This window comes from Sciurus vulgaris (genome assembly GCF_902686455.1).
Source record: "Sciurus vulgaris genome assembly, chromosome: 18".
NCBI lineage: Eukaryota > Metazoa > Chordata > Mammalia > Rodentia > Sciuridae > Sciurus > Sciurus vulgaris.
The window spans coordinates 1,711,081-1,727,372 of NC_136479.1; the positions used below are offsets into that span (position 1 = coordinate 1,711,081).

Consider the following 16,292-nt stretch of genomic DNA (forward strand, 5'->3'; position numbering starts at 1 on the left):
AAGGAGATTACGGATGGACGGATGGACGAGGGGTGTAGCTCAGTGATAGAGCATTTACCTAGCACAAACAAGGCCCTGGATTCCACCCCCAGTACCAAAAAGAAAGAAACAGAAGAAAATTGGTTACTCATAAATGCAATTCCAGACTATTCAACAAGCCCTGTGGTAAGACGAAGAAAAAAATAAAAAATGCCAAAGATCTTGTTTGGTTCAGGAAGGGAGGTACTGGAGAAATGTCTAATTCTTTTTTTTTTTTTTTATTGTTTGTTCTATTTAGTTATACATGACAACAGAATGCCTTTTGATTGATTGTAACAAATGGAGTACAACTTTTCATTTCTCTGGTTGTATAAATGTTTAATTCTCAATAAAATATAGACTTAAATGTTTTTAAATAACAGTTAATGATAACCATTAGCATCAAACAAAAAGGAAAACAAGAAGAGGAACCAGAAATAAGAAAACCTGATCAGTTCAGGAAAGGATTTAAAGAAGAAACAATGACCAGGTGCAGGTCTATAATCCCAGTGACTTGGGGAGCTGGGGCAAGAGGGTTGCAAATGTGAGGCTAGCTTGGCAACCTGGTGACACCCTGTCCCAAAATGAAATATTTTCTTAAAAGAGGGTTGGGAATGCAGCCCAATGGCAGAGAGCCTCTGGGTTCAGTCCCTAGTACCCTCCCCACCACAAAAGAGAAACAACAGATTAGTGCATTGGTCAAAAAACACAAAATAAGCTGACCCTGAGGCTCAGGCCTGTAATCCAAGTGACTTGGGAGGCTGAGACAGGAGGATCACAAGTTCAAGGCCTGCCTCAGCACCTTAGAGAGGCCCTAAGCAATTTAGTGAGACCCTGTCTCAAAGAAAAAAAAAAAAGGGGTTAGGGATGTAGTTCAGTGGTTAAGTGTTTCTAGGTTCAATTCCTAGTACCAAACAAGCAAACAAAAGCCCACAAAATAAGATGGTATGAATGAAACCAAGCATGTGGGTGATCATAATAAATGTAAATGAATTAAATTCTCATATAAAAGGACAAGAATGCTCATATCGAAACACTAAACCCAGATAAATGCTGTTTACAGGGGGACAGCTAGAACAACCCTGAGAATAAAAAGACAGGAAAATGCAGACACAAAGATAAGGATGGCAGTATGAATATCCTGTGATAAAAATAGAACTTAAGGGGGAAAGTGTCAAATGGAAAAAGTTTTTTTAATTAAAAAAATCCAATAACATCTACATCTGCACAGAATACATAATGAACCATTGTGTTCTCAAAAAATAGGGCTAACAACTGTATTTTGGTAGTGTGGGTATTTGGCAAGGTCAGGAAATGCTGTGCAGGACGTGGCCTGAGGCAACACTGCCCCCTAGAGGTACAGCTCCATCTTTTCACCCATTCTCCATACCAGGTTTTGTTAGTTTTTTTGGTACCAGGTATTGAACCCAGAAGTGCTTAACCACTGATTCGCATCCATAGACCTTTTAATTTTTTAAATTTTGAAACAGGAACTCACTAAGTTTCTGAGGCTGTCTTTGGATGTGCGATCCTCCTGCCTCAGCCTCCCAAGCAGCTGGGATTATAGGTGTGTGCTAAGGTGCCCTCTTGCACCAATTCTTGAATCTAGCCCATCACTGAGACTCCCCAAAACCAGAGACTCCCACCCGAACCTGAGTAAGAGGCCCCAGATCTGTCTGCAGAGGGTTGTTTTCATTTTTGTTGTTGTTTTTCTAGAAATTGAACCCAGGACACTTTTACCACTGAGTGGAATGCTCATCCCTTTTTTTTTTTTTTTTTTTTTTTTTTTTTTTTTTTTGAGACAGGGTCTCACTGAATAGCCCAGGTTGGCTTTAAACTTGTGATCATCCTGCCTCACCCTCCCAAGTTTCTGGGATTACAGGTGTGTGCCACCACACCAAGCTCCTCAGAGGACCTTGAAAAAAGGCTGGACATCCTAACACCTAGATGACAGAAAGGTAGATGTGACCATGACAGTTGTGTTCCTTATTTATTTGTTTTTTACAGTATTATGAATTGAACCCAGGGCCTCATATGTGCCATGCAAGCACTCTAGGCCTGAGCTACGTGCCCAGCCCTTTTTATTTTGTGTTTTGAGGCAGAGTCTTGCTAAATTGCTTGCAATCCTCCTACCTCAGCTTCCTGAGTGGCTGGGATTACAAGCATGCATCACTGTGCCTGGCATGCCTAACTCTTTGTAATCTATTTAGGATCGTTGTGTTTTAAGGCAATACAACCTATAAAAACTGAACCAAGAAGTTAAAAAAACAGGGGCTGGGTTTGGCTCAGTGGCAGAGCGCTTGTCTCCCACATGTGAGGCACTGGGTTCAATCCTCAGCAACACACAATAACAAATAAATAAAATAAAAATATTCTTTCCATCTACAACTAAAAAAATTCTTAAAAAAGAAGTTGAAAAGTCAAATAGACCAATAACAAATAAGAAAATGAAAACATATCAAAGAGCCATGAAAGGAACAGATTTTCTTGACTTTTTTTTTAATCATAGATGGACACAAGAGCTTTATTTTATTTTTTAATATTTATGTGGTGCCAAGGATCAAACCCAGTGCCCCACACATGTGAGGCAAGCATTCTACCACTGAGCCCCAGCCCCAGCCCAGGAAGAGATTCTTTTTTAAAATATTTTTTTAGTTGTCAGTGGATCTTTTATTTATTTATATGTGGTGCTGGGTATCAAGCCCAATGCCTCACACATGCCAGGCAAGTACTCTACCACTGATCTACCACTGAGTCACAACTCCAGCCCCAGGAACAGATTCTTTTTTTTTTTTTTTTTTTTTTTTGTGGTGCTGGAAATCGAACCCATGGCCTTGTGCTTGCAAGGCAGGCACTTTACCGACTGAGCTATCTTCCCAGCCCAGGAACAGATTCTTAACCCAGATTTTGGTTTTGTGTGTCTGTGTGTGCATACACATACACACACACACACACACACACACACACACAAACACACACACAGAATCAAACCCAGGTCCTTGCCCATGCTAGGCAAGTGCTTTACCATTCAGCTACACCTCAGCTCCTATCCAGAATTTTTATGAGCAAGTTGATCAAATGTAGAAGGAGCAGGAAATTGTGACTCTATTTATAGTCCAAGAGAACAAAGGCCACATCTCAGTTTATTTTATGCATATGTATACAGAAATATGCAAAGTATTTATTAGCACCTGAAAATGTTGATATTGGACAAAGCACAGAAAAATAAACCCCTATCCAGTGATCTTCAGCCACAGAACCCTTGCTTCAAACAAAACCCCTAAAGAGAATACCTGAGCTCTTCTGTGTAGACTGAATACGGGACCCAAGAATCCAGGTCATGATCCCCAGAACAAGGGTACCACTCTTCTAAATGGCAAAAGGGACTTTGCAGATCTGAGACAGGGAGGCTATTTTGGAGTTCCAGGTGGGTAAATAAGGGAATCTGAGAGGGATTTGAGGGCAGAAGGAAAGGCCCAGTGGCCATGGAAACAGATTGCAATACTGCAGCAACAAGCCAAGGGAAGCTGGAAGCTCCTGGAAACTTCTCGTGGCATGAGAGCCCTGCCACCTCTGGACTGTGGCCCCAGGACTATTTGCACTTCCGTACTTCTGACAGCAAGGTAATAAATGTAGGTTGTTCTCTGCCACAGTGTGGTGCAGGAGCAACAGGAAACTATAGACACTGTCACCAAACCTAATAATGGTGACTCCTGAAGAGTGGAGTGGGTTCTCGTCCTCGTCTGTGTTGTTGATTTGCCCACCAAGGTCACAGGGTGTTTGTAGCTGGGTGCAGTGGTGCATGCCTGTAACCCCAGTCACCTGGGAGGCTGAGGCAGGACAACTGCAAGTTCCAGGACAGCCTGGGCAACTTAGTGAGACACTGTCTCATAAGAAAAAATAAAAAAGGCTGGGGACTGTGGTTCAGTGATGGAGTGCCCCTGGGTTCAATCCCCAGTACTCCCCACCCCCACACAGAAATCTTAAGTTTTGGGCTGGGATGTAGCTCAGTGGCAAAGCATCTGCCTTGCATTTGCAAAGCCCTGGGTTCGACCCCCAGTACTCCCCACCCCCACACACAAATCGTAAGTTTTTATAATTAAGAAAGAAGTATCGACGTGAACGAAGCACTTGGCCCAGCCCAGGGCAGCAGTGATGGGTGCCGGTCTGTTTTCACACTTCAAGCCAACATCTGTCTGTACCTGCCATGAGGCCAAATAAGTTCTTCAGAGGCTGCGTGAGAGCCTGGAACCATGAAACCACACTCGGCCTCCTGCAGTGGACAAGAGGGTCCTGCCCAGGAGATGGAAACCAGCACTGCTGGGACCCAGTCCCTGCCCACAGCGGGCAGGAGCTGGACTGCTGCTGTGGCACATCTGCAAGGGAGTAGCTCTCTGCTTCAGCACCCCTTGGAGGGATGGGTACCTACCTGTCACCATCTGCCCACAGGACATCAGAATCATTGAGGTGAGCGAACAGCTGCAGAGAGGTGTCCTTCCGGGAGCATGACACTTGTGTGGCCCCTGCACGCCTGGGTGGTGGGGCCAGCACACCTCTGACGTCATCTCCTTTCTGGGGTGACTCAGTCCTCTCCCTCTCTCAAGTGGAAGCCACATTCATGCTGTTGCAGTGCCAGTGATGTCTCCATAGCAACATTCACACGGATGTCATAGAACATAAGGTGCTTGAGCTGGAAGGGCCCTCTGAGATCAGCTCTTCCTGCCCCCACACTTTGCAGAGTAGGGAACAGGCTCAGAGAGAGGACACCACATGCCCAAGGTCACACAGCAAGCCAGGGGCCCAGGTGGGGCCCTGCCCTTCTGGCACTGCTCCACAGGACTGTCTTCTTGGGAGGTGCTCTGGTAGAACAAACTCTGGGGACTTTGCCACTATTCCTGCTTGCTACAGGACTCTGAAGTTCAGTCCATCTGTCCGCTGCTTGGTCACAGAGCTGTGCCTTTGGTGCCTGGGGAGGGGTAGGAGCAGGCAGGAAGGGATCTCTTCTCAGGAAACTCACAGGTGAGTGCAGAGTGAGTGCAGCACCCAGGAACCACTGCAGAGCATCCAGGGAGCAAGAAGTAGGGAAGGAGGGGCAGAAGGAGCCCAGCAGAGCCTGGAAGGTCAAGGAGATGCTCATTCCTGCTGGTGCCCCTTCTCCCAGCACAAGGGACAAGTGAGGGCCTAGCTCTGTGGGAGGGGAGGAGGTAGGGGTGAAGCTGGAGGGCTTGGAAAATAGGGTCACTGAGAGAGATAGCCTGGACCAGGTCATCATGGCTGGCAACTCATGACACATGTAGGTTTAGGACAAGGTGCTGAGACACTCAGAAAGACAAGTCAGAAGACACAGTGCAGGAGCTGGCAGTGGTGGTTGTGAGGTGACCACAGGGGTCTGGGCTGTCAGAGGGTGGTAGAAGTGAGGATCCAGGAGCGAGGCCTCAAGGAGGCTAGAGCTGATCTGGGGTGGCTTCATCCTCTTGGGGACATGGGCATGTGAAAAGTGGAAAGTGGTACCCCTTCCAGGGACACTTCCTCACTCCCCACCTGTAGCTCAGCTCCAGACTCTGCCTGAGGGGTTCACCCTGGCCTGCAGGGCTCTTCTCTCTGGGTCTGAAGATCCTGGGGGTCTGGACATCTCCAGGTCTGACCAAGGACACCCCACCCTCCCTACCTTTCTCATGAAGGTGGCCCCTTCCTTCTCTTATACTTGATTACAGTCTGTTCTAGTTATTTATGCATTTATTTTTGGCACTGGGCATTGAACCTAGGGACCCTTTACCACTGAGCTACATCCCCAGACCTTTTTATTTTTTATTTTTTATTTTTGAAACAGGGTCTTGCTAAGTTTCTTAGGGCCTTGCTAAGTTGCTGAGGCTTGTCTCCAACTTGCAGTCCTGCCTCAGCCTCTGAAGCTGCTGGAATTACAGGTGTGCACCACTGTTCCCTGCTTGCTCTAGTTATTTATTGCTGTACAACAAACATCCCCCAAACACTTAAGAATCTGCAGGATGAGAAGGCTCATCTCTGCTCTGCATTATGTCCACTGGGGCTGGGGCATCCACCACCAAGCTGGTTTCTTCATTTACACAATGAGCAGATGAGTCCCTTTTCTCTGGGTCTCTCCACCTAGTTAACTGGGCTTTCTCTCATCTGGACATCCAGGTTCACAGAATGCTGTTCCAGGGGTCAAGAAGCTTTGGGTCCAGAGTCACTTCTGCTGTGTCTATTGGTCAATGAAGTCGCAGCTTTTGCCCAGATTTGAGGGCAGGGGACTTAGACACGCTCCCTCATTGTGAAAATACCAAAGAATCTGCCATCTTTAATTTATCCCAACAGTCTGTCTCCAGCTCATGGGACTCATCCTTCCTTACCTTGAGACATGCAGACCTATCTCTCCTGAAGTCCTCTCTGTCCCTAGCACCTCTCCTCTGGGCCACTGCAAACCCCCTCAAGCCATGTCCCTGTCAGCAGGCTCCACCATCCATCCCCTCTGCTACAGTGTTCTCTCTCTGTTGCTGTGCTCAGAAACTATGCATGGCTCCCTAACTTTTCTTTGAACAATTTCCAAGCTCCTAGGCATAACATTAAAATTTCCCTTACAATCTGGCCTCTCCTGTCTTACCAATGCCCACCTACTGGTACCCAACCTGGGCATATTCACTGCCTCCACCTGGTGAGTTTAATCTGTCCCCTCTCCACTTGGACTTCTCTCCACCTTCAAAAGCCAGTGCAAATCCCCTCTCCACAAAGCCTTGCTCTTCCTACCTGGTCACACCAGTCTTGCTCTCATTGCACACTGATACACATGTGCCTTAAGTCCTTGTTAGCAAAGAGATGTCCTTCTGAAGTGAGGCCCCTGTTTCAAACTCATATTTCTTTCACCAGTTTAATAACTACTTATTGAAACCTAGAGCCAGCTGCCAGAGATATGGCAGTGACCAAGACAGGCTGCTTCCTGTGCCCAGAGAGCTTCCATTCCAGAGAGGAAAACAGATGGCAAGCAGAAGAGTCAAGAGACATAATAATCGCAGATTAGAAGGCCTTCTGGGAGGCATGAGAGTGGGGGCCCTGATGCAGGCACCTAGAACTCCCATTTTTCAAGACAAACCTGAGACTTGGATCTTTACATAAACTCTCCTGATTTCAAAGGCAAACCTGTCTTCTCTACTGCTCGAAGCTCCCCTCCTCTGCTGGCCTCCCACTTTCCCTGGCTCACCTGCCTCCTTCCCTCTCCGCGGTTGCCCACCCCATCAGCACTGCTCCACCCCTAGATGCCCTACCTGCAGGCCTTGCTCCAAGAGCACTCAAACTCCTGTGGTTCCCAGGCCCTGGGCATGCTCTGGGAAGCAGCTGGAGGGAAGGATGCACTACCTAGAACCCCAGGGCCAGTGGGCTTTGGCTGTTGAGGTCCCCAGCTGAGACCCGGGGTCAATCATCCTGAAGTTGCTCTTTTTGGGGTGGGACACCTGGAATCCAGCACTCTCACGCTAGGCCCACTACATGTACCTCTGGGGATTGGAGATGGGACCAGAAGAGGGAGACCAGGAAAGGAGACCTGGGGACCTCTAACAGGGCTCCTCTAGGTTTGCTCCCCAGTTGACAAGTCCTGAGAGGTGAATCTAGGCCAACTCTGTCATGGAGGATGGCTTACATACTCTGGAGTCAGAATTCCTGGTGAATCCTGGTTCCTAGGTGACTTCGGCCAGTTCCCCTTGCTTTCTTGGGCCTTGGTTTCCCCATCTGTACACTGGGGACCATAGCAGTACACACCTCACAGGATAGTTTTAGAGAAGTCACATGCCTGGCACATGATTGTACGAATGCCTGACAGCTTTCCAGGCCTCTGCTGAGCAGGCCATGACCTGCGGGACCTTCTCAAGGAATTGCTGCCAGACAGCATCCCTCCATCTCTATCTTTCCAGACCTCTGAGCCCCAGCTCCCAGAAGCAGCTAATTATTTGTGCTCAGGGCACTGCCAACTGGGAGGGCCTAGGCCTCTAAAGGACCTGGGATCCCAGTGACAGCTGTTATGCCTTGGGGCACAGCCAGGAATCCCTCCAGCTTCCAGAGGAGTATTAAGAAGCCCCTCATCTCAGGGGGACCACATTGCTGCACCCACTACTGCTCCCCCTCCAGCTCTAAGATTCATTCTTGAGGCTCAGAACGCATGGGTGGGGATCCTGCTACAGAGCTCCAGTCAGCCTACATGGGAAGAGGGTGTCAGACCCTGGAGATAGGTGTGCCAGGGCCCAGCTTGGGGTTTGGAGAATCAGCACTGTTCTGCTTGGGGCCAGAACCTTGAGTGGGAAGGCCAAGAGGCCAGCCACACCTGCGGGAGGGGCCTCCCTCCTCCCAGACTCAAGGGCAGATCCCCTTGGGAGGGACCCTCAAAGGGCCTGCTGCTACAGTGTGACAGACTTCCCCCCACCACAGATCCCAGGGATTCAGCCCAGCAGGCAAAGGCTGTGACACTGTGCCAACTCAGCCGTGCCCACTATGTCCTGCCTCTGATAACCGGCTGTCAGCTGAGCCCTGAGTGCTCCAGTACAGCCAGGTTTGTTTGCTAAGCTTGAACGTTGAAGCTTCCTGGACCCGCCTGCCCTGGAGGGGACAGAGCAGGGAGGAGCAATGGGCCAGGTGGCAGGCATCTGTGGTTGAGAAAGGACACAATCCCAGGGTGTCAACCCTCTGCCGCCAGCACCCTCTCCTCAGGAAGCCTCCCTAGTCCCAGGTCCGAAGACAGGTCCATTGAGGGGATCACTTGGCTGGAGCAGTGAGGGATGCACTGGTGCACAGTGCTCCGCGGGGACGTAGGTTTCCTGTGCTCCCTCACCCAGGCTCCACATCAGGATCCAGGTACACGGAGCTGGGTCTCTGGGTCTGAGGTGCCGGATCCGGCAGGGGCTCACCCGCCGCTCACGCCTAGGGCAGTGTCCGGGTCTCTCGACCCCGCCCCTGGAGCGGCGGCCTCATTTGCATGGCCCCGCCCCAGCAGGCCATTGGTGGCAGCTGCGGGAGGCCGGGCCTGAGTGGCTGCGAGGCCTGTGGGACGGCGGGGGCGGGGCGGGCGGCGGGCGCCTGGGATGATGCCGCCGCAGCCACCGCCGCTGCCGCCGCGGGACGGGTTCGGATCTGGGTTGGACTCAGCGGGCGTGGGAAGTGGGGCCGCCCGGCTTTCGGCGGCCACTGCGGGAGCGCACTGAGCGGCCACCTGTCATGTCCAGGAAGAAGACCCCCAAGAGCAAGGGGGGCAGCGTTCCCGCTGCCTCCGCGCTGCCCGCTGCCAACGGGCCCCGACAGGTGCGTCCCGGGACTGCGCACCCGGGCTCCGAGGCGCCGCCCAACGGGCCCCCGCAGTTTGGCCGACCCTCGCTTGGCGGTGGTGGCGACTTCTACGACGTCGCCTTCAAGGTGAGCTAGACACCCTCCCCCAAGCAAGTGCAGCAGGTGTCGCCGGGTCCGAGCCAAGCGGGGAGGGGTCCAGGGTGGGGTGGAAGGTCCCGCGTGGGGGTGCAAGGTCCCGCGGATCCTCCCAGCTGAGCTGGATGGAGCGGCACCCTACAGCTGGCACGGCAGCCCTAAGCATCGCACGCGCACACATCGGTCAGGCCAGGGTTTGGGGTTCTCCACAGCTGGCAGGGCCTCCTCACCCTAGGTGAAGGGTCGCATAAGGTGTCCTGGGACACCGAAGTCCGTCTGCCCCCCCCCCCCCCAACTCGAGCCCCCATCCGGGTTCCAGTATCATTTTCCATATGCTGCCTTCCCTCACCCCCAGTGGCTGTGGGTCTCCTTTTTCTGGAAGGAAGGAGGTTAAGATGTTTGCCAGTTGGGTGGGGACTGAGGCCTCCCCAAAACCAAGGCACAAGGTGTATAAAATTTGGTGGGGGTAGGCCCCACAAAAATGGGTAGGACCATCTTTGGGTTTTGGAGCATTTGGCAGCAGGCTGTGTGGGGGAGGGAGAGGACCTGACTGCCCTCCCTGTTCACAGGTCTGGTCCAGGACCCTCACTCAGTTCAAGAGCTAACCCTGGTTAGGCAAAACCCTCCTGAGCCTTGCTGCTGGGATTGGTGTCCTTGCTGGAGTTAGAAGCTCTGCCTTGGAGACTCTGCAGGTCTCTCACGAGGTCCAGCTGCCACCACCCTGGCTCTGCTCCCCATTAGACCCCAAATGCTGCCCTCTCAAATTAAGTAGGTGCACGTAGTCTGAGGTGGGCGGGTGTGACAGGGAGTGTTCTGAGTGAGGCTACTGCCCTCACACTGCCACTGACTGAAATGGGCACTGCTGGCAGGGAGAGAGGACTGCACTACCACCAGAGGCAGAAGCTGGAGGTCCAGGTCAGGTCAATGGGGGAATCCTAGCTACTGCGTGTCCCCAGGCCCTGCAGGCCTAGGACATCCCTCTTCTTTCCTGTCCCTCACCTGCAACCCCTCTCTGACTAGGTCAGCTCAGGGCAGACCATGAGTCCCCTCTGGGTGGAACAGCGTGCCTGTCCCCTTTACCCCAGGCCTGACACACTGGACCCTTCCACCTGCTGTAGGTTATGCTGGTGGGGGACTCAGGCGTGGGGAAGACCTGCCTGCTTGTGCGCTTCAAGGATGGTGCTTTCCTGGCAGGGACCTTCATCTCCACTGTGGGCATTGACTTCCGGGTGAGTGGAGACGGATGCTCTGCCAGCAGGGAGGGCTCAGGCCTCTAAGGGACCCAGGATCCCAGTGACAGCCCTTGCTCTGCCACATCGGCTGAGTCCTCCCAGTACCCTCAGGCAGTTGGTTCTGTCTTCTCCATGGTATCCAGGGGCTTAGGAGGTGGCATTCCCAGAGAGGATGGTTGTGACAGAGACACCTTAGCCACCAAGTCATCCAATGCCTGAGGTAGTGTTTGCATCCAACTGAAGCAGACAGGTCCCCCTATGCCAGAGGCTGGCACTGCCCTGTTGCCATATCCTGTGTCCCATGGTGGCAGCAGTCAGAAGCAACTTGATCCATGTCCCTCAGGTCAGTGTTGCTGTCCCACTATACACGAGGGGGCCAAGGATATGGGAGGTGCTGAGTACTTGCCCAGGCCCTGGGAGGTGTCTACAGTGCTTGTTTGGGGGAGAGGTTCCTGCCTTTGGGTATGGGGACCTCCCAGCACCCCAAGCACAGATCTGTGGGCTCCAGCATTAGAGCCCCCACCTCTGCCCATCAGTCTGAATCCCACGTGCTGAGGTGCTGGTGTGTTCTTGGCAAATCCTGAATTTGCATTTTTCTCACACTTTAATTAGACCTAGTTAGCAGGAGGCTGGGAGGCCCATTATGCAGACAGGAAAGGGGGGCTTTCTCTAGTCTGGGGAGTCGTTTTGTACCCAGATGGGTGGTGAAGGGCTGAGGTGCTAGAAGGGGCATTGTGCTGTGGGCAGCTGGTCCTTTGCCTGACCTAGCCTCCCTCCCCTCCACCTTGGCTCTGGGGCAGTGAGGGAAGTGAGGCCATTTGGTTTGCGTCCCTGTTCAGGGTGACAGGGAAGGCTAGGTATTCTCCCCAGCACAGATGGCTGAGCCTGGTTCCCTGGAGACCCAGAAGCACCCTGACAGCAGAAGCTTGAGAGGAGGTGGTACCAGTTCCAGTCATCCAGGGACTCAGCTTGTGGTTAGCCCTCTTCTTGGCCTGGGGTGAAGCCGCTTGCACCCTCATGTCTAGTCCTGAACTGGGAAGACCCAGCTGGGGAGCACTGTCAGCCACACACACACTGGTACCTACTGTATACCAGGCACAGTTTGGGGCTCTATGGTTATAGCACTAGGCCAGACAGGAAGAGTTAGAGTCCCAGAATGGAGGGGGACAAATTTTTCCCCCCAGTACTGGGGATTCAACCCAGGGGTACTCTACCACTGAGCTACATGACCAATCTTAGCCTTTTAAGTTTTATTTTGAAGTCATGTAGTGACACATGCCTGTAATCCCAACAACTCAAAGGCCAAGACAGGAGGATGTTTGAGGCAACGTAGTAAGTTTGAGGCAACGTAGTAAGGCCCCCTCTCAAAATAAAAACGGGCTGGGGATGTAGCCCTGTGGTAGAGCACTCCTGGGTTTAATCCCCAGTACGCGCGCACGCGCACACACACACTGTAGGCAAAGAATAGTGGCAACCTATTCTTTGCCAGTTTAGCCTTGAACTTGCAATCCTCCTGCCTCAGCCTTCTGAGTACCTGATTACAGGACCATGCTCAGCTGGGAAAGAGGCTTAAAAACAAAAACTAGCCCTTTATCTGGGCTGAACATAGTTCTCAGTGCACATACAGAATAGCTCTTAAGTTATGGGAGCAACTATGGGATGGGCACCCTCCTACCTCCATTTGCAGATAGGAAAACAGGCACAGTGAACAGGCTTGGGGCAATACCATAGATGACTTCAGATGTCAGTATGAGTGGCTCTACGCAAGAACAATGTCTAGAACACTCTTTGGAGGGCAGGGGAAACCTATGAAGCCCTTAGGAGAGAGAGCAGCCAAGAATAAGCTATAGGAGAGAAGAGGGAGCAACGGGACCCCTCTGGGTGGGGTGGCAGCAGGGGGCCTTTCCATGGCAGTAGAGTTAGTAGGCAAAGAATAGTGGCAACCTATAAGCTCATCAGGACCCCCATCTGAACAGGAGCTGGGGGCTCTGCTAGGAAGCAGGGAGCACCTGGGACCTTCAGGAAGAAAAGGAGAACCAGGAGGTGGTGTGGGGTGGGCAATGCTCAAGAATGACTTACAGACTTAGCAAGGGGCAGGACAGTGAACCTGGGCTCAGCCTTGGCTGCACTGCCCACCCCTGTCCCCTGTCCCCTGCCTCCCCAGGCCAGAGGGTGGCACTGAGTTGGTTCTGTTTCAGAATAAAGTTCTGGATGTGGATGGCATGAAGGTGAAGCTGCAGGTAAGTTGACCAGGGAGGGGCAAGTTGAGGGCAGGGGATACCAGGAAGGAGGTAGGCAGCATGACCAGTGCCTGTTGCCACAGATCTGGGACACAGCTGGCCAGGAGCGGTTCCGCAGTGTCACTCATGCCTACTACCGGGATGCTCATGGTGAGTCTGTGGACAAGGGACCAACCCCCTGGGAACTGAGATGGGATCTATAGGTGACCAGCTCAAGAGGGTGTAAGAGGGCCAGTGGACACCTGCTCCAGGGGTGATGCTCACATGTGCCTACTAGGGGCACTTGAGCAGGATATGGTTAACAGGGAGACATTGTGCCCCAGGGGTATCATTACTGTCATCTGTCCCCAGCACTACTGCTACTCTACGACGTCACCAACAAGGCCTCCTTTGACAACATCCAGGTCAGTGGCCTCCTTCCTGGTGGGAGGCATGGGCCTAGAATTTTTAGGACCCTGTTAACAACAGGGAAGGGAAGTGATAAGCTTCTCCAGGGGTCATGGTAGCCCAGGTTGAGTATGAGCTAAAGTGAGCTATGTCAGAACTCTCTGGACAAGGCACTTTTAAGGTGGGCTCCTCTGCTCACCACATGGGAGCTTTTTGGAAACAGGCATTCCACAAGGTGTAGCCTGGAGGAGCCAAGTTTCCAAAATGGTAAGGTGTGCAAAGAGCACCAGCCCCCAGCTCTCCCCACAGGCCTGGCTGAGTGAGATCCAGGAGTATGCCCAGCACAACGTGGTGCTCATGCTGCTGGGAAACAAGGTGCACAGCCTGTCCTGCCCTCTCCAATCTACAAGACAAGGCAGGTGAGGGGGAGGGTGGCCAAGCCATGGGCCCTATCACCTAAAACCCTGTGCCTGGGCCAGGTGGACTCTGCTCATGAACGTGTTGTGAAAAGGGAGGATGGGGAGAAGCTGGCCAAGGTGAGTCATGGCAGGGTGGGTGGTGAGGGCACCCCTGAAGCGGGGGAGCCTGGGTTGTCCCCGCCAGGCCACCACCCAGCTGGCAGCAGTTGTTCGCAGGAGTATGGGTTGCCCTTCATGGAGACCAGTGCCAAGTCAGGCCTCAATGTGGACTTGGCCTTCACAGCCATAGCAAAGTAAGTCCTGGCAGTGAACAAAGAACCCCAAAACAAGAGGTATGAACCCCCTTGCTGGGGGTGCAAGAGGCCACCTCATTACATGGCCACCCCTGCTCTGCAGGGAGCTGAAACAGCGTTCCACGAAGGCTCCCAGTGAGCCCCGCTTCCGGCTGCACGACTATGTGAAAAGGGAGGGTCAAGGGTCCTCCTGCTGCTGATCCTGAACCCGGCTGAGCAGTTCCACTCTGGAGGAAGCAGCAAGGCCTGGAAGTCGGACAGAAGATTTCCAGGCCCTTTTGACTTCACACAGCAGCCATCCCAGTGGTGTCCATTCTAGGACTTCCATCCAAGCCTCACCCTTCCTTGTCCCAGCAGCAGTTATCAATCCTCAGCCCCAACATGCAGGCTTCAAAGCCATCAAGGATAGCAAAGGTCTCTAGCCCAGGAGGGGGTGCCCAGCAAGTGTACTGACAAAGATGAAGAACTCTGCTGCCCCCTCCTGGGTACTCCCAGTGGCCACAGGCCAGCACATATATCACAGAACCTAACTCCTTAGAAAAGCCATGCTTTCAATTGGACACACTGCTCAGTCAGGAACCCCCAAACCTGGGACAGAGGGCTTCACTGCTACCCACATCCCGTATTTGTGTGCCCTAAGGCTCAGAGCCACTCACTCCCAGCTAGGAAGCTCTGGTTCACCAAACAGGTCTATCTCAGGTGTCCCTGGAGAACACCAAGGCCATGGTCTTGAAAAGAGAACAGCCATGTGGGAAATCACAGTAATGTCAAGAAATTGGGACCAACAGCCCTAACCTACTGACCAGGGTACCAACTTGGCAGGATGTGGCACTTGGTCCAACCTGTTCACAGAAGCCGGTGGTTGCCAAGCTCTCTCCATCTTACATGAAGTTATCAAACTGGTCTTGATTGTGAGCCTGTTTTTTTTCCAGACCTAGTGAATAAAGATTTGTTTTTCTGCAATTTGTCCCATCTGTTGAAAGAAACTGACTTCTAGGACATTCTACAGTTTAGGGGACTTGGTGAGGCACAGACATCTGCACTAAGGGACTTAAGTTCCCCACTACCCATGCCTGCTTCAAAGCTCAAGGCTCTTCAGGGAACACTCCGGAACCTGGGTGATCAGTGTCAACTTTCCTCCAATAAGACCCTTAAGTCAAAAAAGGCATGTTACCTAAGAATAGCTTCCAGACCTAACCTGGGGAAAAGGTGTATATATATCTTTTTTTGACCTTCAGACAAAAATAAAGGCACTTGAACACTGGCAACTAACTTCACGTTCAAGCCTCTGCCCCTTTCCAGACTGCTTGAGGACTAAAAGAAAAGAATACAAAGAGAAAAAGAAACAGCGAGACCTCAACGAATCAGAGATGCTTTATTAAGCAGTGGAGGAGCAAATTTTCAAGAGGGAAATAGTGACTGGCTACAAGGGTCTGAGTTTTATAGGGTCAGCAGGGCCACCCCATGGGAAGAGTTTGTCAGTTACCTTGGCGAGCAAAGGAAACTGCAAAAGGTCAGTGTCCTTAGTTCCCTTTTCCCCGAGGGTTTTCGAAGTTTCCATTTCCTTCAGGGACGAGTTACTCCTCTATTGTGCCAGTATCAAGTGGAAATAATGGAGCTTGAGAGTAGAAGACTCACTAGCTTTACTTTTGCTAAGTAGTTCAATTACAAAGGGGACGCCCGCCTTACCAACAGGTCTCCTGCCCGCTGGGCCTGTGGACTGTGGTTCAACGTCTGCAATCAGCTAACCACCGTCCTGAAAGCCAAACAGCGTCCGAAATTTAGCGTAGGCAGAAGTCCCTTTTCCCCGTTTCGGTCAAAACCCGTTCTCACTCCCAACCCCTCCCTGACAAGGGGCGCACCCAAGCCTCAGTCTTGCAATATAATCAGACTGCACATGCAGTTTTCATACGAGGTGTCAGAAATTAAAGCAGCTCATCACAGGCTTGGCGCTTACTCGGAAAAACTAGGCTCGGCCCCGTCTCACCTGCAGGAAGCTGGAGGTTTGGAGATTCTGGAAGAAAGGCTAAGGGCCAAGGTGGAGCCCAGACCGCAGCAGGACCTGAAGCGAACCCAACAATTCCCACGAAGCGCCCACCTCTTACCCGTACGTTGGCAAACCCAAGAGACAACACAGGCCGACCTCGAACCAGACCCCAAAAGAAAGCAGGCGCGCCAGGCACTAGCTTTTATAGAAACTGCCCGACTCTATGGTTGGGCAATCCCGGCGGAAGCTCCCGCCTTCCCACACCTCCGCCAATCAAGCCGTGCTTCCACTAATTATGC

General features: G+C 52.0%; 1 protein-coding gene and 1 long non-coding RNA gene across 6 annotated transcripts; one reads left to right on the forward strand and one right to left on the reverse strand.

Moving 5' to 3' along the window:
- Positions 1-4,079: 4,079 nt before the first annotated feature.
- On the forward strand, positions 4,080-14,969 carry RAB26 (RAB26, member RAS oncogene family). Of its 5 annotated transcripts, none has more exons than XM_079120372.1 (10): positions 4,080-4,485; positions 9,240-9,426; positions 10,554-10,664; positions 12,866-12,907; positions 12,991-13,057; positions 13,259-13,311; positions 13,604-13,669; positions 13,774-13,830; positions 13,920-14,006; positions 14,110-14,969. In XM_079120372.1, exons 1-10 carry the CDS (start codon positions 4,436-4,438, stop codon positions 14,143-14,145), a joined length of 756 nt encoding a protein of 251 aa, XP_078976498.1. In that variant the 5' UTR covers positions 4,080-4,435; the 3' UTR covers positions 14,146-14,969. The 5 variants fall into 5 exon arrangements, with proteins under 5 accessions (XP_078976498.1, XP_078976497.1, XP_078976499.1 ...); XM_079120371.1 differs by having other exon boundaries at positions 13,930-14,006; XM_079120373.1 differs by lacking the exon at positions 13,774-13,830 and having other exon boundaries at positions 13,604-13,713; positions 13,930-14,006.
- Positions 14,970-15,362: 393 nt separating this feature from the next.
- LOC306649419 lies at positions 15,363-16,166 on the reverse strand. The gene is made up of 2 exons (XR_013760639.1): positions 15,994-16,166; positions 15,363-15,762 (listed from the first exon to the last, which is right to left on the reverse strand). It is a non-coding gene; the product is annotated as an uncharacterized lncRNA (long non-coding RNA).
- Positions 16,167-16,292: the final 126 nt, after the last annotated feature.

Bases quoted from the DNA above. Each gene is read 5' to 3' on its own strand.
- RAB26 (XM_079120369.1), top strand. From the start codon at position 4,436: ATGGGTACCTACCTGTCACCATCTGCCCACAGGACATCAGAATCATTG. The intron at 12,908-12,990 runs GTAAGTTGACCA...CTGTTGCCACAG, and splicing joins GCATGAAGGTGAAGCTGCAG to ATCTGGGACACAGCTGGCCA. The intron at 14,007-14,109 runs GTAAGTCCTGGC...CCTGCTCTGCAG, and splicing joins GCCTTCACAGCCATAGCAAA to GGAGCTGAAACAGCGTTCCA.